This window comes from Dermochelys coriacea, chromosome 2, assembly GCF_009764565.3.
Source record: "Dermochelys coriacea isolate rDerCor1 chromosome 2, rDerCor1.pri.v4, whole genome shotgun sequence".
Classification (NCBI taxonomy): Eukaryota; Metazoa; Chordata; order Testudines; family Dermochelyidae; genus Dermochelys; species Dermochelys coriacea.
Genome location: NC_050069.1, coordinates 52534021 through 52561682, shown reverse-complemented (window position 1 = coordinate 52561682; position 27662 = coordinate 52534021). Strand labels below are relative to the sequence as shown.

Here is a 27662-nt window from a genome sequence, read left to right as displayed (position 1 = left end):
ACCAATGTGTCAACTCTGGCAGAACAGAAGCAAGGGCATTATTGGGTTGTAATCCATCTATATAGTTGACTCTGCTCTGATTTCAATTTGCGTGCTACATCCATTGTTGATAGCACAAACAAAAATCCACAATTCAGTGCTTATAAATGGAACCACTGCCAGTGGTTTTGTATATTAGAATCAGAGGTTTGAAATAATGGTATAGAATGGTATTTGAGTTGCAAAGAACCTTACCAAAAAGTGAATTTAGAGAAACAAAGAAATATAAAAACTAGTACTGGTGACTGTTCCAATAATTACTTTGTGTTCCAGAACTCCAAAAGGAATTATTTTTGTATTTCTATCAGTGGTGTAACTACACCGATGTCCCATTTTATAAGCTATGTGGATTTACATAAGGTGATACTAAGTATTTTGCCCCACAAAACTGAATTTTTTGTTTAGCCGCATTCTGACTAGATACAGGAAGCCTAGTCAGTATATTTCAAATGCATTGTATGAATACTGATTTAAAAACCTACTGTGTCAATCCACATAAGTATCTGAGAGGTACCAACTGGAAGTGTGCTCAAAGGGAATAGAGGCTGCACACAAGATATGGCAATTAAAGCCCAGTTTATAAGAAACAGAGGCATACAGTAGAACCTCAGAGTACAAACATCTCAGGAATGGAGGTTGTTCATAACTCTGAACAAAACATTATGGTTCTTTCAAAAGTTACACCGAACATTGGCTTAATACAGCTTTGAAACTTACTAGGCAGAAGAAAAATGCTGCTTTTAAACCATCTTGATTTAAATGAAACTAGCACAAACTGTTTCTTTGCCTTGTCACAATCTTTTTTTATAAACTTTCCCTTAATTTTTTTTTGTAGTTTATGTTTAACCCCTGTACTGTACTGCATTTGCCCTTTCTTTTTGGTCTCTGCTGCTGCCTGAACACTCTGATTCTAGTGAGTGTGTGGGCTGAGCTGGTCAGTTCGTAACTCTGGTGTTCTACTCTACTACAATCTTTACGGAGGGCAGGGCAAAACTTAAATCACCACAACTCTGGACCCTCCCATTTAATGCTTTGTAAATTTTTGTATTTAGGCTTATATTCATTAACTGAATAAAGGCAGACAGAAAATAACGTAGGTGGAGAATTTTAAAAACATTTGTCATCTAAACCAATACTATTTTTAGTCCATTTAGTTCAGACCTATTTTTTTAAACATGTAAGTGTTTACCTGGGTTTTGATGACAAGTTATCAAAAAAGATAAGTAATCTAAATGTACCAGAAGTCAGTAACTGTATTGAATTCTCTGGATGCCTTAAAGGCTATCCAGGACGATATTCAAACTGTTTAATCACTTTTATTTTACCTTCAGTAGAAGTACAGCAAGTTTCCTGATATGTTGTGCAGCATTCTACATTTTTCATGCAGACATTAAATTTTGGTACAAAGATGACTGAATTAGACTAGAAGTTGAACAACTGTATGACATAAATAAGACACTGCCGATTTGTCTTTCAGACAGATTTTTATACTTTTCTCTCACAAGGGCACTGAAATCTTTCTACAAACAAATAAAAGAAAGTTGAGTGATGTCTGTAGTTTTATTTCTCCAGAAGGGTTCATAACAGTTCTACATAAGATTATATATATATAGTCTGAAATACAAAGTTAGCTTTGAAAACTCCAGCACACAGACACCTGCAGATTAAGCAGCATTAAACCAAGGAGAGAGTGAAATGGGGTGGTTGGGGGTGGGGGGAGAAGGGGGGGGAAGCATTCTTCCCACTAGAAAAGCAGAAGAAAACAAGGCACTTTCAGTAAATAAGTACAGAACAGAAACAAGCTGTATGAAAGATTTAATAAAGCTTACCAGAGTACTATAGCAAACTTCTGTAGTAATGAACGTAAGTAAAATACAAAAAGGCATAACTTAATCCTCTCCCTCCCTGCAACTCCCCTTTCTCAAAAGAAATTAGCCAATTGAACTTGGCACAAACGAGTCTTAATTATTATAAAGTGCATCACCTGGCTTAATACATTTTGAAAAATAGGCTATAGAATGTTTTGTAGCAATATTCCCATGTGTACAATATATCAAAACAAAAATATATTGAAACTAGATTAAACCTAATTATGAATGTGAAGAAAAAATATGGCTTTTTATTTATTTATTTTTTTACAAATCATTTAGTCATCTCCATATAATCTAGATCATGTTTTAAAAAACCCAAAGTATGTATGCATTAGCAAGAAGGCAAGAGGTAGTGTTCTGGATAAAAGGCAACATCGCAGATTTTATCATTAAGGGGGAGTGTGACAAAAGTGTAGGATTTTAAAGATGCATTACTGAACTAAATAAATTATTACAACATGCTATAATGGGATGAACATATACAATGTGTTGGGTTTCCATGGCTCAATTCTTTCAGCAACTACTACAAGTTTGTTTTATTAAAATGTCCAGTGATAATCCCATTTCATAAATCCTTTTCTTTTGTCACTGCAAGTCTTATTTTATTGCATTAAAATTCCAGAGAAATTTCATTTAGAACTTTAAAAACATAGTAGCTCCTATAGTCTTATTAAACCCAAGTTGTGTTCATCTTTACTTCAATGAGCATTAATTTATGGCTATATAAGAATGTGAAAAAAAACCAAACATCAAACAGATGAACACATTTAATGTATCACATTTGTAGCAACATGCAATACGTAACACGTCACATGTGATTGGTGACTACATATACGTAGCTTTAGTCACTACACTAGCAAATCATCATTTTCTGTGTTCAGTACTTAAGAATCTAGGCACAGCTGAATTTAGCCCTAATTAGATTGTATAATATATTAAATATATAAGGCTGGATAAAAATTGAATCAAAGCAGCAATGAGTATATTTCCTATGTAAATAACTTGTAAGGATTTGTTTATGTAATACAATCAATGTGTACATCTTGCTCTTTGCTGTAAATTCTTTACAGCTATGCATGCTTTTACTATGATATAGTCTGTCCCAAGTCATTATGAAATTTTGAAGGTAATGACAGCTGCTGTTAATTATTCCTCTCATCAGCAGTGTATGCTACTTCCAGCAACTTCAAATTTCTGGTACAGAGTTTTCAGCCAATAAGCCACTCCAGCACGTCTGATGATTCTCTTTATCAGAGCTGCAACAACAGATCAATAAGTCAGTCATACAGAACCAGTTTGTTGCTCTGTATTAATTTCATGCCTCTATCTGCAAACATTTGCAAAACTAGGCACTACTACCCACTGCAAGTCTAAAACCTCCTCTTTTCCAGGGTCCATATCAAATACATTGTAAGCTGCTAATATTGTGCAGTAAACAGTTTTGTGCCTACACAGATGAGTAGTATGTCTATACAGTCAAGTACTTAATGTATTTTAAGTTAAAAAAATAAAGTTGCATTTACCAGCTGTCATCTCCCAAGGCACCCTGATCTGCTTCTACTGCAGAAGACTCCACCTCACCACTGCACTCACTTTCTTCTCCTGACATTCTGCGTGTTTTCCCATTTCCTAAAGACAAATCCCTACAGCAAATTCAAGAGAGACATTTATGTAGAATACAACCAATCTATTTATGACAAAACATTCAGTAGTGAATCAGCACTTGAAGAGCCACTAATGCTTCATTTTAAATGGGACATTTTGTTTAGAAACTACCATCATTCCCCCTACTTTCCCCTCTTGTTTCTTTTATTATTAGAAAGTTCCATAGTTTACGCAGGATCTTTGTTTTGGAGCAGCTCATCTGCTCCAGCTGCTTATTCCTCACCTGAAGCTAATCCTCTGTCCTTCATATCGCAAAATGATTCTGATGCCCCAAAGAGAGGACTGTGATTTCAAGTCAGATCAGCAGCAAATGCGGATGAATGTTAGACAATATTCCTTAAGGCTCTACTTCATAGTTCCAAGGCCAGAAGGGATCATTTGTGATAATCTAGTCTGATCTCTGTAAATGCATCCGATGAAGTGAGCTGTAGCTCACGAAAGCTTATGCTTAAATAAATTTGTTAGTCTCTAAGGTGCCACAAGTCCTCCTTTCCTTCTGTACACCATAGGTCATAGAAAATTGCCAATGATAGAGAATAAGTGGTATTGGTGGATATAACGAACACACAATTCTTTTCACTAGGATAGTGTTTCATAACAATGAAACATAGAAAGGTAACAGGTCTTTCCTGAAGCACGGTGGGACAAAAGGTTACTAGGTCAGTGGCAAGTTCCTGTACTACAGATCCTGGCTAAAAATGGTATTTTGCCATGAGAATATGGATTATCCCCTGAGCATATTACATCTGGGCAATATATTTGGCACTTAATCATAACATGAATGAAGTACAAAGCTGTTTGTTTTTTTCATACTGTTCATTAATTCCTTCTCATTCTTGCCTCCATCTCTTCTCTCCACCTCAGTCAATTTATTCTTTTCCTGTCCAAACATACATTTCTCCAATCCCTACCCCCACTACATTTTTTTTTTTCAAGGTAAAGCTGCTTTCAAAGTAGAGTGTTCTGGAAAGAAGAAACTGTAGTTGAATGGGAAACATTTAAAATTTGTTTGAAAACAATCTACTACAGTATATCTTAGGACTGGCTGAAATTTAAACTAGAAAAAAGCATAATATTATATCTTTGTTTTTTGTGACTGGTGGCTTGTTTGTGAGTTTTCTTAATCTTTTTTGCAATAGCTGCAGTACCATTTCCTCAAACTATTTTCTTATTGTGTAATGATTAAATTCAAGTCATGCATCCAACACCATATTCATTGTTTTAGTGAACTTGTATATGCCATAGTACACATCCCTAGAGCTTTTAAAGCATCTAACATGGCTTTGAGGACTCATTCTTTTCCAATAAATTCCAGAATGTAGATTCAGCAGATCTGCAGACTCTCAATATTCCCACATCATCTCCCCTGGGTCTGCTGCACACTTTAGCAGATATGCACAATAAAATTTTATTATGAAGTCCTGCCATGTTTTCTTTGATTTAAAGAGCTTTGAAACAGGACTACAAATTGTCTATCTGCTGCAGCATGCCAAGCACCTCAGAGCAACAAAGTTAAAACTATAAACACACATGAAATACAAGAGATGAAACCACAAGAACAGATCAAGCAATCATTTTGCCATGTCAAAGGCTTTCAAATATAGGGGAACTTTACAACTTCTAAAGCAAGCCAAATAAACCACCATTCTCACTTCCAGGAAGGCATTCCACAGACCAAGGACTGCAGAGGCAAAGTTTGGACTGTACTTAACCCTCTTACCTGTTCTCACTGATCTTAGAGGAGGTGGAACAGTACGATTGGCAAAATGATTTAAAAAACAAACAGAACATTTCCTTTGCTAGCCCCTTAACATATGAGAAAGCATTATTTAAAACACTGCCTTCTGCACAGCCACTTGACTGATGTATCTGGATAGCTACTAACATCAGTCTATGAAATTCTGAAAATACTGAAGCCACAACATACCTAATTCTCTTCTCTACAGTATCTATATGAAGTTGTTTTCACTTAATAATTTCTTCAATGATTCCACTTCCCTTTGTTTTTCAATAAGTTCTTTTTGGAGACGGTAATTAGTTTCCTCCAGAGTTTCACAAAAAGCCTAAAATAAAATTTCAAGGTTAGTTGCCAGTAACCCTAGTGGACTTTACGGCTTTTCTTTTAAAAATGTACAATAGTTACAGGGTTATAGTTGCTTTTCTTTGTATTGATCCCTGAAGAGCTGTCTAATGAACTTTAAAAGTTGTACTTTTGTCTTTAATAAAAAGATGTAACTTGGCTTTGAACCATTTATTACACCATACCACAACTGAAATACTTTTGCCATGTCACGCCACTGACATTTATGTAACCAACTGCAAAATAAATACAGGATTGACAAAGTAGGCCCCCATCCTGAAAGGTAATCCTTGCATGTATAGCCTACGGAATTTCGCAGTGAACTCTCTCCAGTTTTAACGTGTAAGGCTAAAGTATACTGCTATATAGCCATTTAATGCAGGATATGGTACAAGTCTTGGCATCTAGCCTACTGTTCTATTACTGTTAGCAGCAAGTCTGCCACCAGTAATGAGCACTTCTGATTTAATAATGTATGTGTCCTCACTAAATAATGAAACCATCCAACTCAGAGGTGAACTTTTTGGTTTATATTACATGCAGTTAACCATTGGATTCACTGAACTTATTAAATGTGAACATTTTAGACAGGGCTATGCCCTATTAAAGTAACAAATAATATGGTTCATATAAGTGAAGTTACCTGTATGCTACAGTTAAGATAGTGTCAGCACTTCCATTGTTTTTCAGAGGTCTAAAAGTCACCTGTAAAAATATGTTTTGGGAAGATACTGTATTTTGCTTCAACATACAAGTCCACCACTGAATAACAATTAATGAAATTGGTGGTATATTTACAATTATATAGATTTGAAACAAAACACAATGTATCCCCAATTCAAAGATATTTCTATACATTAAAAGATATCTTTTTACATTACTTCATGGTTTAAAAGTTAATTCATCTATTGACTATGGTTTAATAATTTCCTAGGCCATTAGAAACAAACTCCTATGGTATAGTAAATTTTCCTAGGCCAGTAGAAACAAATTGTCAGTTTAACATGAGTTTTGTTCACACCTGTGCATAGCAGGAATAGTCTTCCAGAAAACACATGGCACCCAATTAAACCTTCACAATGAACATTTTCAGTGAACCCCTAACAATGACTCCAATTAAGCAGGCGTTTGTTCTGGCCACGATGCTCGAAGTACCATAGGTCTGGCAGGAGTACTCTGAGAAAAACGAGGCTTACACACAGCTGTGAGTTATTGGCTTTATTGAAGGTTAGTGACCCACCCGCAACGGGGACTCCAAACATTGCAATCACGGAGGCGGGGAACCCAGCACACCGGAGCTTTGCCTGGGACGGAGTCCGACGGAGGGGCAGACAGTCAGCATTAATAAGCATTACACAAAAACAGCTCATGAATATAAAATTAGGTGCTTCTTAAAGGGGGGATTTTTACTACCTGGCAAAGGGCCATACAAAGCAGCTGTGTCCTTCAAGAACTATCTCCTACAATAACAAAGCAGCTGTGTCCTTCAAAAACTCTCTCTATCCCACAATAGCTAAGCAGCTATCTATGTCCCCCAGTAACCTCTCGGCTCAAGAAAGCGAAAGGTCCCTGGCTAGGCCATAACAAAGTCTTCCGCAGTCCCTTACAGCGTTCCATTTCAGGAAGCCATTTATGTGGATTCTGTTGTATTTTGCAGAATGTCAGCGTATTCCAGGTTTAGAGATTGGTCATTATACATGTACAAGTATTGTAAGAACTTTTATACGAATTCCTTATAAAATTGTATGAACAGTTAGATTAATGCACCGAAATGTTTGTCACATAAATAGTCCACAAAGAAAGAAAAATGTACACACTGAATTAAGAGTCAACAAAGCAGCTGTTAATTGTGCTAAATGGGTATTTACTTTAAAAAAAAAAACAACAACCCTGGAATATGGATTTCCACTAAAGACAGCATACCTGTTGCCCAAAGAAATTATTGAAATCTTCATGGGACTAAACACTAGTAAGTGTACTATGCAAGTTGTTAGGCTGGTAGGGAGATGGATTAGTGCTACCAGAATCTAAGCTTGAAATACCTATCAGGAAAATATGTGTATGCATTATTGCTATGAACAGAATGCTTGTTTAATGAGCGTGAACTAGTCATTCAACTAGTTTGCATTATTATAAATGGTTTGTTTTTACCTCGGAGTTAACAATCAAATGGTTAACATGAAAACTGATTTCACCATCTTCGAAATGAAAGTGTATACTATACAAAATAATACACTGAATCCTTGAAGATGTACACAATAATGTACCCAGAGAGAGATTGTCAGAAGCTGGGTTCCAAGTTTCTTCGGGTGGTAAAACTGGGTCTGGCTGAAGGAACTGCATCTACATTTTAGCTTCCACCAGCATTAATATGAGTTCAGCTGAACCAGTGAGATTCTTTTAAAATTCCCCAATGCAGACATAGCTTTGGACAGCCATGCCTCAATTTGTTTATGGCTTTATAGGTCTAAACTTCAGACTGCATCCAGAAACAAACTGACAGTATAAATTACAATGCATCAAGGTAATGTGCTCCCTGCAAAAAGCATTGCTGAAGTTTCCACTGAACTGAAATGCAAGCAGGGAAGACTGCTGCCACAGACAGCTCAATCTGAATCAGAGTTATTTTAGCTGCAAAGTAAACTCAATGTGAGAACATTGCGATTCTTTTATTAATGTAAATGGCGTGGATTAACCATTTGTTCCCACCTGAATATTTCTGCTGATTGGGACTTTGCTGAGTGCTACTGTGAAGCCAGAAAACTAACTTGTACAACTATGACATACAATTTCAGTAACTTTATCTGTAGTTTGTCCTACTCTCAACAAGACCTTTGCACTAACACTCTAGCTATCTTCTTACCACTTCACCTGTGCCAAACAACTAGCATCGGTAGCAGCCCTGGGGACAAAGTACATTTAGGGATCGTTGTAACAATAGAAGAGGACAAAAGATTATTAATGGGCCCAGATCATTCAAAAATGGTTGGTCAGTTTTAAAATTAAGCACAAGCAGTTACCGCTTTCTGATTATGAATTAATGAAAGTCTACCCCAGCTATACAGGAAAAATGACAATATTCTGCCAATATTTTACAATATTCTAAAACAAATATTATTGTTCTATATTCTATATTTACTATTTGTTCTTGTCACGTGATATTATATAGCACTTACCCTGCTCTCTTCTAGGCTATCAAATGGACCTGGTGGATCATCCAAACAAAGAAACTCTCTCACTGCAAGACTTCACCAAAAAACAAAAGATTATATATATATATATATATATATTGAGCTGAGGTGTAAAAGCAACATGCAACAATATCTAAAGATGAACACAACTGAAGGGTTTCTGAAAGTGACTAATGATTTCATTAATGAAAGGAATCGATGCTTTCAGATTATTCCCGCCAATATACATAAGTGTTTATATACTATTCTGTCAGCCATGCTTGTGTTTAGCCAGTAACAGTACTTAACAGATACTATATGAATTTCTCATAAGCTTTTACATCCATGCTTAAGTTATGAATTTAAAATATATAGGGGAGTTTCTACTTTAAAATGAGGATTTCTGAGCTTCTTGAGAGAAATTGATCATTTTGATGACAATTGACAAGTATTTCCCAGGCACCTTAAATATTTAACAGTAAAGTTCTCCTGGTTACTAAATATTAAAAGATGAAAAAATCACTACAGTACTATTTACTAAGGGCTAGAACCTACACATGGATCCCTCTAGGGATGCTCTTCTTCAGTTACATCAGTGGGGCTCTGCACAGACACAAGGGTACACAAAGATAGATCTATTTGCAGGATCTTGGTTTAAAATCCCAATCCATTAACCAATACACGGTAAAAAAATTACAAGTACCAAGTTTGGTGTTACCCGGATGAATTACATGTAAGTGGGTTATGTTATGTCATTACTAAAACCTATATTTTATAGAAGACATTTGTAACTAATATGAATTCATCTTTAGAAGCCAGACATTTCCTGTATCAGAAAACAGAAGCTAGAAGTTCACACCAATAGATAATATAATGTCTGCATTCCTTTGTCTTAGTGTATGTAATTATTAAATTTGAGTGCCGGGCATGCTCATTGCACTGCATAGCTTTTGTACATTTCTTGAAAAAATAAAAATTTAAAAAAATATTAATATTAAATAAGTTAAATACTTTTTTAAAAAAATGCCATTTTCCCACTTCTCTCAACCACACCAAAATCTGAAACACAGGAACAGGTGTTCAGTGTTGTGGAAGAGCACATGTAAAAACTTAATGGGAACAAGTTTTTTCACCTACTTGTTTAATTAACCAACTTTAATTAAGACTGGCAAACTAGAAACGCAGAAGAAACACTCTCCACCCTATGCTTAACCATTTATTTTGCTATTTTTTCTTCTTTTCACTCTGCAGTCCACCAGTTTAGTGGAAGGAAGAACTTCTATACTCCATTTGATTGCTGGATTGTCGAGTATGTTCCTAAATGCTTTGTTCAACTCGGTTTTGAATGACCAGTTGATGGTGCTTCAAAACTTCCTGTTTGAGAGACCTCTCTCTCTTTGGAATTATTTTTGCCAATATGTAGTTTAAATTCCCACTTGCCCCAATCGCCTCACTTTTTAATCACAGTAGGCAGCAGTACCCCTTACACCACCATAAACAATTCCTCTCTGGGAAATCAGTTGGCTGTTATATAGATTAAGTGGAGGTTGGAGCCCATGTGAGAGACACAATATTGACTCTGAAGTTAAGACTGCATCCAGACTCCCATTACAGGCCTTAATTTTCAAGCCTCCATCCCACTCAAATTGTGACCAGTGTAAACTATTTGTCCAGAGTTTTCTGCAATTAAAATAGTTTTCCCTAATAATTGTGAGTTTTAAATATTCATATAGTATTTGAAATCACTATGTAATCCTAACAATTGTGGCTGGATCTAATCCAACTGCTAATTTTAGAATTTGCTCCAGCCATGACTGATTGGATATAGACTGATCTATTAATTTTCTAGAAAAATAAAAACCAATCCAACACTTTTCACATGTAAAAATAGTTATTCACCCACAGAAAGTTGGGGCCATCTTGAAAACAACCATATTAGAGCAATGTGTCAATTTGTTTAGTTGACTGTTTAAACAGCTGACCCTCTTTTAATATGGTTCTATAGTCCATCTTTATCTGGTTGAACAATTCTTTTTTATAAGATGTGAGCTGTGTTGAATGAGATTGCATATGGCTAACGCAGAAGAATTATTACATAAAAGCATGGCAGCTCACCAACTGTCCTATAATATCTTCACCCTTGATTTCACAAAGTTCAATCCAAATGTATTTTAAAGTATCTAGTTTCACATTATTTTGCTAGGAATTCTATTACACTACAAAATGTGGGATTAGAATAATGTGACAAATACTGTAAAGCTTTTAGTGTGGAAAGAGGATAACCAAAAAGCATAACAATTACATCTAAGTACTCAGTCTGCTATATAAATACTTTTATTTACAATAGGTCATATCAATTACTTGGTGTCTCTGTAGAGCAGCTTGTGGGAAGTCCTGTGATTTTTCTACTGTAAATTATTTGGCAAATTAGAGTCAAGTACAACCAATATACATTATGCATTTTTGCATTAACAGAAATTAAGAAATTAAAGTTATGGCTACTATTTACTGTAACTCCCTTTGGAATGCATTTTAATTTGTATTACTATGGTGTTAACTTTAATTTGCACTGCCCCATTCCCCTTCCAACAGGAACTTTAGGAGAAAAGAGGAGGAAATGAGAGCCTCTTCCCCTTTCCTTTATCCCTACCCTTCGAACCATAATGGGGAAGGGAGTTTCCCCTCTCAAATTGTGAGACAGAATCATAGGACTGGAAGAGATTGAGAGAGGTCATCTAGTCCATCCCCTGCACTCATGGCAGGACTAAGTATTATCTAGACCAGGGGTTCTCAAATTCATTGCAGTGCAACCCCCTTCTGACAACAAAATGACTACACATCCCAGGACGGGGGACCGAAGCCTTGAGCCTGCCCAAGCCCACACAAACCCTGGGCCAGGGGAGGGGGCAGAGCCCAAAGGCTTTAGCCCAGGCAGGGGACCTGTAACCTGAGTTCCGCTGGGCCAGGCTGAAGCCTTCTGGCTTTCAGCCCCATGTGGTGGAGTTCAGGCTTCAGACTCGGGCTGCAGCAAGTCTAAGCCAGTCCTGTTGACCCCATTAAAACCGGGGCATGACCCACTTGGGGTCCTTATCCACAGTTTGAGAACCCTGATCTAGACCATCCCTGACAAGTGTTTGGAGATTTTTAAGAATCGGCTAGACAATGATGGAGAGTCCACAACCTCCCAAGGCAATTATTTCACAGCTTAACTGAAATGTGGCACCCAGAACAGGACACAGTACTCCAGCTGAGGCCTAACCAGCGCGGAGTAGAGCAGAAGAATTACTTTTGCGTCTTGCTATAACACTCCTGCTGATAGCAACGATCATCTGGGATGTTTTTTTTTTTAGAAAGAGTGTTACACTGTTGGACTCATATTTAGCTTGTGACCCACTACGATGCCCAGATCCCTTTCCGCAGTACTCCATCCCTAGGCAGTCATTTCCCTTTGTGTGTGTGTGCGCTACTGATTATTCCTTCCTAAGTGGAGTACTTTGCATTCGTTCTTTATTGAATTTCATTCTATTTACTTCCAGATCATTTCTTCAGTTTGTTTCAGATCATTTTGAATTTTAATCCCATCCTCAAAAGCACTTGTATCCCTTCCAGCTTGGTATCATCTGCAAACTCTATCAGTGTACTCTCTACGCCATTATCTATATAACTGATGAAGATGTTGAACAGAACTGGACCCAGAACTGATCCCTGTGGGATCCCTGTTGTTATGGCCTTCAGCATGACTGTGAACCACGGATAACTATGCTCTGGGAAAGGTTTTTCCAACCAGTTATGCACCCACTTTATAGTAGCTCCATCTAGGTGTATTTCTTTGTTTATGGGAAGGTCAGCGAGACAGTATCAAAAGGCCTTACGAAAGTCAAGATATATCATATTACTGCTTCTCCCCATCCACAAAGCTTGTTACCACGACAAGAAAGCCATTGGTTGGTTTGACAATTATTCTTGATAATCAGCACTGATTGTTACTTATCACCTTATTATTTTCTAGATGTCTGCAAACTGATTGCTTAATTATTTGCTCCATTATCTTTCGGGTACTGAAGCTAAGCTGACTAGTCTGTATTGCCCTAGGTTGTCCTTATTTCCCTTTTTATGGATAGGCGCTATAGTTGCTATTTTCCAGTCCCTGGAATCTCTCCCATCTTCCATGACTTTTGAAGATCATCACTAATGACTTGGATATCTCCTCAGTCAGCTCCTTGAGTGTTCTAGGATGTATTTCATCAGGCCCTAGAGACTTGAAGACATCTAACTTGTCCAAGTAATTTTTAAACTTGCTCTTTCCCTATTTTAGCCTCTGATCCTACCTCATTTTCACTGGCATTCACTATGTTAGATGCCCAATCGCTACTAACCTTTTTGGTGAAAACAAACAAACAACCCCCCCCACAATAAATTTTTAATATTAATATTAATATTTAATAAGTTTAGACTTCAGGCTTCTGCTATTTCCACATTTCTGTTACTGTTTCCTCCCATCTCCTACCCCCATTGAGTAACAGGCCTACCCTGTCCTTGGTCTTCCTCTTGCTTCGAATGTATTTGTAGAACGTTTTCTTGTTATGCTTTATGTCTCTAGCTAGTTTAATCTTGTCTTGGGCCTTGGCCTTTCTAATTTTGTCCCTACATACTTGTAGTATTTGTTTATATTCATCCTTGTATTTGACCTAGTTTCCTTTTTTTGTAGGACTCTTTTTTGAGTTTCAGATCACTGAAGATTTCCTGGTTAAGTCAGGGTGGTCTCTTGCCATACTTCCTATCTTTCCTACACAGTGCGATAGTTTGCTTGTGCCCTTAATAATGTCTCTTTGAAAAACTGCAACTCTCAACAACTGTTTATCCCCTTAGACTTGCTTCCCATTAGATCTTACCTACCAACTCCCGAGTTTGATAAGTCTACCTTCTTGAAATCTATTATCTTTATTGTGCTGTTTTCCTTCCTACCATTCCTTGGGAATCATGAACTCTACCATTTCATGATAACTTTCACCTAAGCTGCCTTCCACTTTCAAATTCTCCACCAGTTCCTCCCTATTTGTCAAAATCAATCTAGAAGCCTCTCCTTTGTGGTTTTCGCCACCTTCTTAATCCCCTGCAAGGCCCTCTGCTTCTCCTACTACCTGTTATACATGATTCTCTCTCCCCCCATCCTTTTGCCTATCTATAAGAAGGCAATAGACAGGAAAAAGGCAGCAGTGCCAAGTGAAAGACAGAGCTGCATTATGCTGCATCTGGTGGGCAGGGGATTCAGAGGAAGCAAACAGGTGTAAAGCTATCCTACAAAATCTCAACGCAGGAAACTGGGTGCCTCCCTTTAAGACTCCCCTATGGTAGGGTGGAGGGACAAGAGAGATGCTGCTGCTGCTTCTGAAGAACAAAGCACAGCTAAGTCCCCTAGTCAGCAGGTTTAGACTCCTTTCTCCCTCCTGCCCCATTACATGAATTTGCAGGAGTATGTTGAGTTTTGTAGGTGGAGATCTCAACCTGATCTGGCTTCTCCAATGCACCAGGAAACTCATCAGACAAGATGCATAGCTACTAAGTTTTTTGCTGCTCTATGTGACATTTTATTCAAATTCAGACATAATTTGCATATTTGCAAACAACTTGCATATTACCATACATTTCAGCTTTAAAATTATTGCGTGAATTTAGTGCTAGTGAAAGGCACCTCACAGCCTTAGCAAATTAAGTTCTTGATCAGCAGGCAAGCTTCCCACACATACTGCTTTGCCAGCATGCCTCAACCCTAATATGGCAAGGAAGGGAAAACAAAGAAAAGACTTCCACCAAAAGAACAAAGGTAGTTCAGTCTCCATGACCCATGCAGTTCTTGGCTTCTCAGCAAATCAGCACAACATCTGGTGGTGTGATGACAAAGCTAGAACCGAGATCCACAGACTCCTCCAACAGCCATTCAAAGGTAATAATTTTTAATCCCTGCTGAGCCAGGAAGGATTCAAACTGGTGACCTACTGATGAAAGGTTCTATAGCTTATTAATAAGGCTGCAAGTTCGTCAGGTTGGTCGCAAGATTCCGTGAATTTCTGTGACCTCAGCGACTTCTGCAGTGGCTGGTGCGCCTGGTTCAGAGGCAGCTCAGCAGCCCTGTGCCAGTTGCACCGGCCACTGTGGGCAGTCTCAGGACACCGGGCCCCGCCCCCCAACACCCAGCAGCAGAGTTTGGGTGGGGAGAGGGCAGGGATGGGGTTGAGGCGGGCTCTGGACAGGTTGCTTACCTGGGGGACTCCCTTGAAGCAGCAACATCCCCCTCTCTCAGCTGCTAGGTGGAAGACGTGGCCAGGCAGCTCTGCATGCTGCCTCTGCCCAGAGCGCTGGATTGGCATCTCCAATGACCTGGAATCACGGCCAATGGGAGCTGCGGTGGATGGAGCCTGCAGACAGTTGGAAAAGATGGCTGGCCACGCCTCTGCCTAGAAGCTGAGTGAGGGGGATGTCGCTGCTTCTGGGGAGCCCCCCAGGTAGCGCCGTCCAGAGCCTGCCTTACCCTGTCCAGTGCCCCAACCTCCTACCCCCTCCCACACCTAAACCTACTTGCTGCTGCGGGGGGGGGGGGGGGAAAGAAGTGTGGAGCCAGGTAGGGAGCCTGACGGCCCCGCCAACCGACCCCGCCAGCACCAGAGTGGGTCCTGGGTTGCATGCCACCGGCCACTCGCCCAGCATCCGGGCTGCCTTCCCCCAGCCACCCCTTCAAGTTTCAGTCAGGGGTATATCATAAAAGTCATGGATACCTCACGGGCTGTGAATTTTTGTTTACTTCCCATGACCTGTCAGAGACTTTTACTAAAATATCTGTGACTAAAATGTAGCCTTACTTATTAGTAATGACATGGGGCATCAAGTCCCCCAATCAGTGTGAATGTACACCTTCAAGAATAAGGCTTACTTTCTAGAAAAATACGCTTATTAAATCAATTCTAACCTTTTTGGAGCTTACAGGGGCAGGGTCTCCAGGTTTTACTGGCACAGGCAAGATTTCTGACATGACACACTCAGTTTCTTCAAACACACTCTAAAAATACCACAACGCCACCCCTTCTTCAAAGGAAAGCTCCCATTAACCAAAATATGAACACTAATATGACAAAACATTAGCAAAACATTCAAATTCACTTCTAAATACATTTTACAATACAAAACCATTCCAACAGTTACTCCTAGGAATGGCATTAACTTAAGAATGGGTCTTAATACACATTTTCTCCAACATGGGTCATCAGCAGGGTGTAAGCCCATGGACCTTCAGATCCACAGTACAAATTTCTTCCATTTCAGCTATGGACAAACCTCTAGAAGACGACGACATGTCACATGTGTAACTAATGGAAAACTCACTCTCAGACAATACTAGAATGTTAGGTATCAGGATTCCAGGTGTTGGGAGTAGAGTCATACCTCATCATTTGGCATATTCCTTCTGAAAGTCAGCATGGAAAAGTGGATCTGTCATATTTGAGATGGGATTTCTATTCCTGCTCTGCCTGATGTGATCTGTGCAATTTTTCAAGTATCTTACATGTAAAATGTGTGAATAATAATTACCACCGCTTTGAGAAGGCATGAGATCTTGGTTAATGCTGGTTGTGAAGTGTGCTGAAACATTAACAGCAGTTAGTTGCAAGAGCTGAGAAAACAACTCATGGTCTCCTGGCTTGGGATACATTCCACTAGGCTACAGGATATTCTGTAGTGAAACATGTCTCTAAGATGCATGATAGGCCTATTAAATATGAGAGTCACTGAGATTCGAGACCCTTGGCAGAACTACAGATGCATGGCAGCAGAGTAAGGGCTTATCTACACTAGAATTTGTACCCATATATACAGGTATAGTTTACGCAGTATAAAACCCATAGGGGTGGCTGTTATATCAATCTACAGGTGCTTTATACAGGTGTAGCCTTTCCTTTACACTAGTATAACTGCAGGCACACTAGAGCTTTCCCTGGTGTAATGTTTTTGTTTTTTAAAGCTATATTCTTAATTAAAATAGTTACCTCAATACAACTCTTAAGTATAGATCAGGGCTAAGAGACTCTTGAACAGCATAATAACCAGTGCTGCAGTTTTGTGGGACTAAACCAGTTAGAGGCAAGCAAAACTGTAAGGGAAATTCTAAAACAAACACACACTGAATTTAAAGACTGAGATGTGCAACTTGACCAAGTAACAGTTGTCAGAGTCATAACTAAATTTCCTGATTTTACTTCATAAAAACACTTTTAGTAAAGGGTTTTGTATTCAATTTCTTTGTGATGGTGGGGTGGAAAAATAGAATGTGACTGTTTAATTGTGCACTCATACATTCTCAAACAAGTTTCAGAGCATTTTTATAAACATGCACATTCTAAACACAAGATCTAACAGTCAATTCAAATACCATGAATTCTGGACCATTGTATTCCAGAATGCACAGCATACTAGAGAGTGCACAAAATTTGATTGCAGACTGAGGTGACCAGCAGGAAAGCTATTTTATTCGGGTTCTGTGATACAGCCATCATGATGGCCAATTTAAGTACTTAAATGGTACCCACTGCCTTACGATCTGAATACCACCCAACTATTTAAAAATAGAAACAAGTCTTACTTCCCAGCTTGATGAATAGCTTGATTAGTTTAACACTTCCTCCTCATCAGGGTCTATGTAGGAAGAACTTACTGAGGAAAAACTAAGGTTTTGCATTTAGTTCTACAAGTGGTGAGGGCCATGAGTATTCTCTTGTGGGAGCAAGTTCCATAGCTAGATCCAGCTTCTGTGAAAATTCTGTCTCAAACTAACAAGTCTTCTCCTGTTGGTCAACAGTTCCATTTTTCTGGTGGAATGCAGCTATCATGCAAATGGTCATGTAGTTCGGACCAATCCCAAAAAAGATTTTGGAACAAGATGCCTTCCAGTCAAACAGAAATTTTTGCACTCTGCAAAAAGACATTTATGATAAGGAGACTTAAGCTTGGTCTACATTAGAAAATTAAGTTGGCTTACCTACATTGGTCAGGGAGGGATATGAAAAATGAACACCCGAGAGATGTAGTTAAGCCAACCTAACTCCCAGTGTACACAGAGGTAGGTCAATAGAAGAATTCTTCTGTCATCCTAGCTACCATCTCTCAGCGAGGTGGATTATCTACACCAACGTAATTGGTTCCCTCAGTCTGCAATCAAATTTTGTGCACTCTGTAGTGTGCTGTGCATTCTGGGATACAATGGTCCAGAATTCATGGTATTTGAATTGACTGTTAGATCTTACGTTTAGAACGTGCATGTTATAAAAATGCTCCGAGACTTGTTTGAGAATGTATGAGTGCACAATTAAACAGCCCTCCCGTTTGCACAGGTAGTGTTTACTACACTGAAGGGCTACAGCTTTGTGCTGCTGTAGCATTTCAAGTGTAGACAAGCCTAAAGGGCTTGTCTTCAAAGCTAAAAAACAGGTTTCAGAGTAGCAGCCGTGTTAGTCTGTATTCGCAAAAAAGAAAAGGAGTACTTGTGGCACCTTAGAGACTAAAATTTATTTGAGCATAAGCTTTCGTGAGCTACGGATGCATCCGATGAAGTGAGCTGTAGCTCACGAAAGCTTATGCTCAAATAAATTTGTTAGTCTCTAAGGTGCCACAAGTACTCCTTTTCTTTAAAGCTAAAAAAGCTGGTTTTTTCACTTCAGAGTAATTAACATGCCTTACCTATCCCAAGGTAAAAAACACTGAAGAAAAAGCACTTCAGTTTTAGCATGAGGTAAACTGCCATGGTTAACGGCTGGCAGGGGCATAGGGCTGTTTACCTCAGGGTAAAACTGAAGTGCCTGGTCTTCAGTTTTATCATCTCAAGATAGCTAAGGCATGTTAATTAACCTGAGATAAAAAGGCAGCTTTTTTAGCTATGAAGGGCTGAGGGGAAGAGCACAGGATTGCATTCATACAAATTAAGGAAGCAACTTGGTGGATCCTTTCTAAGTGCAAGCCCCGAGAGGGTGAAAGAGATGGACACCATTTCCCTTTCTTTTAGAGATTCCCCTTGTTTCAACGTAGGCTACCATGCAGAGGCTCTCTAATCTATACCTCTCCCTCCCAGCACCCATTTCAACCTCTTCTCCTTCCCCAATTACTCCCCCAAGAAATCTTAAAATTGTATTTTACTCTTGCTTCACAAGAAGAGGTTATAATTATCCTCAATTCAAAAGTCTCATATCAGAGGGACTCTAGAAAATTTTTATTATATTATGGAAAACCAGAATAAATACAGAAATACTCTTGTTGCTATACCACTGATAAAACTACCTTGCATGGTGATACTATGTAACATAACTTTAAACATCTCAAATTTATGCACATTGTTGCAAGTGATTTTGAAGTGGTTACTATAGGCCCTTAAAACCGGTGAAAGCCTATCATCTCATTCCAACATAAATTAAAAGACATTTATTAATTCTGTATCAGCACAGGAGAATAATCCCAGAGTAAACATGCCTTGTGATTTGTCTTGCATATAATTTTTTTTAAATGTGCAATTTTTAATTAACCATCTAAATAGAATACATCACAATTTCCTCTTTATGGAGATTAAAAAGATGCAGTAAATCTATATAACAGTTGATGGCACAGCACAAGCCAAACTGCCAACAAAATTCCATACCTTATTGCTCAAATAGATGGGCTAGTCTGTTAGAGCCTAAAGAGGCCAACTCCAGGTGTTAGAGTACATGGGGGGGAAAAAAAACAGTCACATACCAGTTAGCAATGTCTTTGTGAGCTACTAAATTCTGCAGGAATGCTTGTAGTCCCAACTGTCGATCTTCCAGGAAGTCAGGGTTATAATTATCCTTGAACCAGCGCTTTGGTGGAAGTGCCAATCGAAAGCCTGGAAACATATCTTTTAACTGAAATAGAAACCAAAGACAAATGAAGGAAGACTACAAATAAAGTACCTACTGAAATACTCAATCAGATAAGCCACTAAACAGCTTTTACCTTGAGAATCAGAAATTCCCTTCCACCCTCATTAACAAGCACCATAAGTATTTGGCATACATAAAATGACTAATCCACACTATAGTGTAAATTTCTAATCACAGCATTGCCATTCATTGTTTGGCCCTGGGCAGTCAACTTACCTCTCCATTTTTCCATCTGAAAAATGGGAATTTTGTTTTTTGATGCTTTAATTTTTTATACTGTTATGAGTTATAAGCACTATGCAAATCCTAAGTATTACAGAATCAAACATTTAATCGGTGTTTCATATAGTTTGTAAAGTGCGCACACACACACACACACACACATATAAAAGCCATTACAAATCCAGAGGAATGCAAGTCATCCTTTTTTTGGGACAGCCAATCAAAATCAGTTTTGACACAAATGATATAGAGCACTTCTGGCATAGAGCATTAACATTTCAAGATACACAGATCCAGCAAAAATCCCAGTGCTAAATATTTTGTGGCATATTCACACAGCAATGAAATGTTTTTGAAGTGTCAGAAATAATAACTCTTACACTATTTTACCAGAATATACAAAAGAAATATGAAAATGAACTATTACTTATTCAACCATGCATTATAGTCTTGAACTGAAAATAAATTTGAGATATAACAAGGGGTCATTTGTTGCTAGGGTTGCCAACTTTCTGATTGCAGAAAACCGCACACCTTTGCCCCACCCCATCAATGAGCTCCACCCCTGCTCATCCCCCCTTCCTCCATTTCTTGCTCTCCCCCACCCTCACTCACACATTTTCACTGGGTTGGAGAGGGCGTTGGAATGCAGGAGGGTGCGGGCTCAGGGGTGCAGGAGGAGGCTCCAGGCTGGGGCTGAGGGGTTCAGAGTGTGGAGGGGGCTCCAGGCTGGGGCAAGTGGTTGGTGTGTGGGAGGGCTCTCGCTTAATATGAGTCACCTATACACTACTGCAGATAGATGTGTCTGTGCTTACAATCATACATATCAATTACTCAGGGCAGTAAACATTTAAAAGCTATTCCATGATAAAAGCAAAAAATATTGCCCAATGGTCTACTTCTATGATAAATATCACCTGATTTCAACTAGAACCTTAGTTGTAATTTCCCTGAAATTAAAAATGATCTCATGAATCTCAGTACTAGCCTAGGTCGGAGGTTTTATAAGTGTATATTATCTTTATCTTGCTAGAAAACTGAAGGCTACATATACCTGTGACTATATCTGGGTTCTGCCATCATCCCAATCCACAGCCTAAGCTGATTTGGTATTGCATCATGTCTTTTGAACCCTGTTGAATGTAAGCCTTTTAGCTCAGCTATCCTTAGACCACAGTACTAGTTTTAACATACATGCTGAGGTAACAAACTAAAATATTGGTGCACCGACTTCTTTTTCTCTCTGCTTCTTTTAAGTCTTGTCTATCCTTAGAGTACCAATTTAACTTACTGTAAAGCACTCTAATCCTAAAACTTTGAGAGGATTCACCTATTAAAATAAAGAAAAATTCCAAATTAAGCCAAAAAAAACCTTTTGAAAGTACTCTGGCAAGAGGAATTCCGCAAGAGGAATGAGAAAAAATCCACTAAAATAGTTTTCCCTTTAAAACAAAACAAAATATCTTTATTATGTTACGATGCTGACAAAAAACTAGGCAATTCAAAGTAAAGTCTTTATATTAATGGCCTTCATTCACTCTCATCCAAACAAAATCCCTTGACAATATCATGTAAAAGTTTAGTCTTAGTTTCCAACTTTGACAACCTATATCTAAGTAATGTTTTTTTGTAATGATCCAGAAATGCCTTCAGTCCCCATCTACAAAACAAGATTAAGCTTTCTCCACCAAAACAAATCAGTTTTGACCTGGAGAGAAAGAGTGTCGCACTAAATCTCTATGTTTATCAATTCTTGGCCTTTGTCTTGACTTGACGAACAAATTTAATTGTTAGATGATGACTAGGCTACTAGCAATTGAACTGATACCACCAACACTACAGCCAAGGAAAGAGAAAATGTGAAGGAAGAGGGTATGATCATGCATTAGCTAGTGCGAAAGCAGTACATAGAATGAGAAAGATGGAGATCAGGGTCTGAAATTTGTCCAGGAGGACAAACTAATTTATATTCAGTGGTCTTCTAGTTTAAACATTCTATTATATTTTGACACCTGTCATTATACAGGTGGCCTAGAGCAGAGGTGGGCAAACTACGGCCCGCGGGCCACATCCGGTCCATGGGACCGTCCTGCCCGTCCTTTGAACTCCCTGCCAGGGAGGTTAGCCCCCGACCCCTCCCCCACTGTCCCCCCTTCACCACAGCCACGCCACGCGGGCAATGCTCTGGGCGGTGGGGCTACGCACTCCTGCAGGGTGGTGCAGCAGCATGTCTGGCTCTGGCTGGGAGGTGTAGCTGCCAGACATGCTGCTCTGAGCCGGCATGGTAAGGGGGGCTGGGCCAGCGGGTCCCAGGAGGCGGTCGGGGATGGGAGAACGGGGGGAGGTGGCGTTTGGATAGGCATGGGAGTCCCGGGGGGCCTGTCGGGGGCATGGATAGAGGTTGGGGCAATCAGGACAGGGAGCAGGGGAGTTGGATAGGTGGGGGTTTCTGAGGGGGGCAGTCAGGGGGCGGGAAGTGGGAGGGGGCGGGAGGCCAGGCTGTTTGAGGAAGCACAGTCTTCCCTACCCGGCCCTCCATACAGTTTTGCAACCCCAATGTGGCCCTAGGGCCAAAAAAAGTTTGCCCACCTCTGGCCTAGAGGATAATCAATAACAACAGGCACAAGGACTCCACGGAAACACTGTGCATGTGCAAGTTGTTACTTAAATTGCAAGAAAATAACCAAGACATTGGTTATAACCATTATTGCACCCATGCTTCTTTGGGTCCATGTGCCTAAATAATCTCTTGATTGTTCATTTTCTCCTGATCTAACCAAAGAGAAAGAACAGAACAAAAATTTAACAAGGATGAAAAGACAAATTACAATGTGTTTAGAAATATAAAATGAAACATCAGTGAACATACTGAAGTGGAAACAGAAATGTCAAATAGTAAAAGGCAAAATGTGAAGCAGTTATAATTTCTCCTTGTAGACTCCCATACTTCTACATTTTCACGTATCCCACCATTTGTGTTCTATAAATACTGAACAAACTTGTCCAGTCAGAAGTTGACTGTAAAAGGATTATTTCTGTAAAGTTCAAAGTTAAGTTGATGATATACATGCTCTCTACTGTATTAGCCTTTACTTTATATCAGCTTCTTGTAATTAAAAAAATCCAATACTTATGGAATCTATTAACTCACAAGTCTCTGAAGACAAACACAGAAGACTAGTATTTCCCATAAACATATGTAATACTTATGTAAGTAAACATATGTAATACTTTTGGTGCTCATAAATCAGGAGCATCAGATCATACTGTTGATCAATACAATTCTACTGCATTGGAGACACTGTTAAGATGAGGAGGCTAGATAAATACTTTAGCATTCTTATAAGAGAAACTGGATAGTCTTACCACACTTCTATCCAAGTGTTTAATTATCATGAGTTAAATACCCTGCACTCAGGTACATACACAGTGTATTATGAAGCATTAAAAGTTTCACTTGGAAAAAAAATTCCATAATTTTCTAAAAGTGATAAATCCCAGTGTTTTCCAGTCATTAGTATAAAAAACAAATCCCTTATACGTTGAAAGGAAGCAGAAGCAGAAGAAAGGTTAACGTAAGATAAGCAAAGTTATAAATAAAGGAAACGAAAGAAATAGAAAGATCTCACAAAATCATTTGAGAATTTGCCAGTGTAAACTTGTTACTCACCTTGTCATTAAGCCTAGAGAAGTCAGTGTACCTTCTGAAAACCACCAACTCTCCTCTGGACTTCTCTTTACCAGTATTTTGTAAACCTATTATGTAAAAATCAATAGCATAGCTTCAAAAAAGGGTACAAGCAGGGCATCTTCCTATTATAGTTCTATGATTGGAAGGCTGAAATAACTCTCCTTTTTGAAAAGTGGAAGGATGATATAAATTAAAAAAGTTTAACCAAAAATTTTAGCTAAAAAGGTATTCTACAGATTAAAAAGCCCTAAATTTAAAAGTTCTTTTAACATTTAAATGGAAATTAACATGCACTGATCATGAAGGGGAAACCAAGGACTGACTTGGAAAGGGAAGGAAAAAAAAAGGGAAACTCCTTTCTCTCGAAGAACAAAGGGTGAAATCCTGGCTCCAATGAAGTCAATGGTAAACTCCAATTGACTTCAGTGGAGCCAGGATTTCTCCCAAAGTATTTTCCACCTAAGTTGAATGCTCTGGTACCAAAGATCATCAATAAAACATGCTATAATTAATTAGGTCTGTTGCAATTAGCCTGTATTACAGCTTTACTTTTTACTGATCCATTACATCAATCTCGCTCTTAAACATAACATTGATGCTACCAAGCAAGCTCTGGGGCAGGTGGTATTAATTTTACTCTATCATCTAAAAGATCCAGATCTGCACTGGATAATGGTTTGAAAAGTTGGTTGCACACACTCACACGTTTAGGTACTGCAGGACAACCTCTCTCCGCTCCCTCCCTCTCCCCAAAAAAGACAATCACTGTTTTGGCTTCCTTTTTTATTGAGCCTGGTAGTTTTTGTCCTCCCAAGTGACCAAACATGACAAACCAGCCAATAATGTACACATTAGTTCAGAGCGACCGAACTGACAGTATCAAAATTGTAGTCATTGATCACTTGACTCAGATGTGGTGTCATTACACCACAACAACCCCACTTGATCAGGACATGCAGGCAAATGAACAACAGGCACAAGGGATGGATTTTAAGCAGCAAGCCAAACTTTAACACTAATGTGCCCCTTCCCCATCTCACATACAACAGGTATTTAATTGGGTCCAGTTTCGTGTTCAGGACTTACAACATACAACCAATAACTTGGGGCAGACCCAGCTAGGCCCACTTTGGGACTCAACTCACTTCTGAATTTCTCTACCTACTCCTGCATGGGAGGAACTGTTATCAAGGGAGGACCTTAGTCTGAAGGTTTCAGGTTTCCCATTTTTCCCCATAGCAACAAGACCACCAGTGAAATCCTGAGTCTCACTTACCTTTGGAATCTGGTCCCTTTTAGCCTTATCCAACAGAGGTAGAGGCTTTTGAAAAACCCAGGGAAGTTTAAATAGGAGAGGGGCTTCCAGGAGAACCAGCTAACTAGCCTGTTCCTCCATCCCAACCCAATGGCAAGCCAGCAGACCTGAGGGGCGGAAGCCCCTTTCATGAGAACTTTCATGTTCTCCCATGCACTGTGTACTCCCTCTTCAGGCTGCTCAAAATTACTCCCCTGTTGACTGCAGGGAAGGGGCATTCTTCCACTTTCATTATGAATGGGCGACTCAACCTTTTTGGATATGGGGAGAGAAAAGAGGCATGGAAAAAAGTGACAGAGGCAGAGATAATGGTATAGAAAAATGCATTAATACCATGGAGCTAAAGAGGTACTGTTACATAGAAAATATTAACATTGTCCAAAAGAAATAAGCTGAGTATCACTGATCTACAATATATAAAAAGAAAAGGAGTACTTGTGGCACCTTAGAGACTAACAAGGTGCCACAAGTACTCCTTTTCTTTTTGCGAATACAGACTAACACGGCTGCTACTCTGAACCTACAATATAGTATTTAAGTACATGAAGATCTACAGTGAATCAAGAACTCAAGACTTTATTAGTAAAAACAATGTGAAGATACTTCCTGTACTCCAAGATTACAACCTTGACTTCCAAGTGTAAGAAAAATAATGAAAAGCTTAGTTAATATTGGGTTTTTTTGCACTGTATAGGCCGATACAGCTCCTTGATTAAATTGACAAGAAGCAAGAAATTTCTGGCAATTTAATTGTAAACAATTCTTCCCCCAGAGATATCCTATACATACTCTGCTTCATACATTTTTCTTAACATCTTTTTCCACTTGTATACAAATTTTACAGTACTTCAAGGTTTTTCATAGCAGATTCTTCATTTACTGGTAAATACAAATTCTGCTATGTCTCAGCAGCTGATAACTGTGAATTCTGGGAAATCTATGTGAATCCTCCTCAGAGAGTTAGACTACTTTTTGCTTATTGGTCCTTCATAAAGGGAAATTGTAGACAGTTGTACTATGGTTTAAAAATAAATACACCAATGATATGAAAAAAGAAAATATAAATAAACATATATGAATAGGTCTTTATGAATATATCTAACACAGTAAAGAGAAACCCGTAGCTTAGCCCATGCCCACTGGCTTGGGACTGTGGGCGTTCTCTTCTTAGAAATTAACAAACACTGTTATATATTTAACACCATTACAAATGCTGGAGGCAAAGTGGAGTTTGGGATGGAGGCTGACAGCTCGTGACCCCCCCCCCCATGTAAGAACCTTGTGACCCCCTGAGGGGTCCCAACCCCCAGCCTGAACCCCTAATCCAATGGCTAGAAGTTGAAGCTAGACAAATTCAAACTGGAAAAAAAGGTGTAAAGTTTTAACAGTTAGTAATTTAATTAACCATTGGAATAATTTACTAAGGCTCGCGGTGAATTCTCCATCCCTGACAATTTTTAAATCAATATTGGATGTTTTTATAAAAGATATGCTCTAGGCATTATTTTTGGTGAGTTCAATGGGCCTGTGTTATACAGGAGGTCAAACTGGATGATCACAATGGTTTGTTCTGACCTTGGAATCTATGAATCTACAAGGCCACTGAACTGGTTCCAATTGCAGAGTGTCTGAGACTTTGGAAAGAAAACCTACGTGCCGCAATTTCCCCATCTGTACAACAGGGAAACTACTCTCACACCTCACAGCAGTATTTAGAAGCTAAATTAATGTTTGTAACACACCCCAAGATCCTTGAACAGAAGGTTTAATTATTTAAATGAAAAGCATTATGAAATCAAATTCATGATCCCAATATCTTTACAGGAGGAACGCACTTCTCTGAAACAAACTTACAGTGAATTTTGCCCTTTCTTCCATCACCTCATAACCCAGTATAGTAGGTGTAGAAGGTCGATCTTCCCAGCTCCCAGAGTCTGTATTTTGCTCAGTATCTTCCATTGGCTGAGTACAATATTCAATAGATGTGTACACAGCTCTAAATTTAGTCCTAACAAGTGGACTAATGCATATAGACGACATGGAGCCAATCTGTTCAGGCACACTCATCTTTTTAAAACCTACCAATGGTAGAGTCCTCCAGCTGCCCTTTTGAAGAATTTGAGTTTGTTGAGATGCTCCCAAAGGAAGAACTTCTTTGGTTTCTGTGTGTTGTAAAGTTGGAAGAGGAATTTCCTATAGGGAATAGGAACAGGAACATAGGGGGTTGCCATTCTTCATTAGAAAACTTCAGCAAATCTATACTTTGTGGTCCAAGGGTTTAAGGTTCATTCTCTTCTTTTCAAGGAATACAATATCTGGAAACAAGGAAAACTTTGAAATGACTCTTTCTTCATATTTCTATATGAATGTAATGTTAAAATACTGTATTTGGAGGAGTCCACAATTACATTAAGATAACAGTTAAAACACCCATTACATGGAATTTGTTATCATTTTAAGTGTCCCTCAAAAGTTAATCTTTAATTTTAAAAGATGCATTGTCAGAGAGGTCCCTCTACCTCTCAGAGCCTCAAAACCTGAATGGATAATTAAAGTATGACTGCATCCCATAATATAACACCCCCCCCCCAAAAAGATTGCATTTAAATACTGTTGCATCATGAGTGACGCGTAGTGGAGGCTAAGCCTCCCCGAACCTCACACTGCTGGGA

The 27662-nt window shown here is 38.8% G+C and overlaps 1 protein-coding gene across 1 annotated transcript; it reads right to left on the bottom strand.

Annotated features, from left to right (window-relative positions):
• Positions 1-1339: 1339 nt before the first annotated feature.
• On the bottom strand, positions 1340-27305 carry SNX16 (sorting nexin 16). The gene is given in 12 exon segments (XM_038392110.2): positions 1340-3097; positions 3100-3166; positions 3434-3553; positions 5503-5542; positions 5545-5638; positions 8832-8901; positions 19596-19744; positions 23655-23698; positions 23701-23740; positions 26845-27069; positions 27071-27190; positions 27192-27305. Coding segments are annotated over 12 exon segments (1044 nt in total). The 5' UTR covers positions 27222-27305; the 3' UTR covers positions 1340-3052.
• Between the last annotated feature and the right edge of the window lie 357 nt (positions 27306-27662).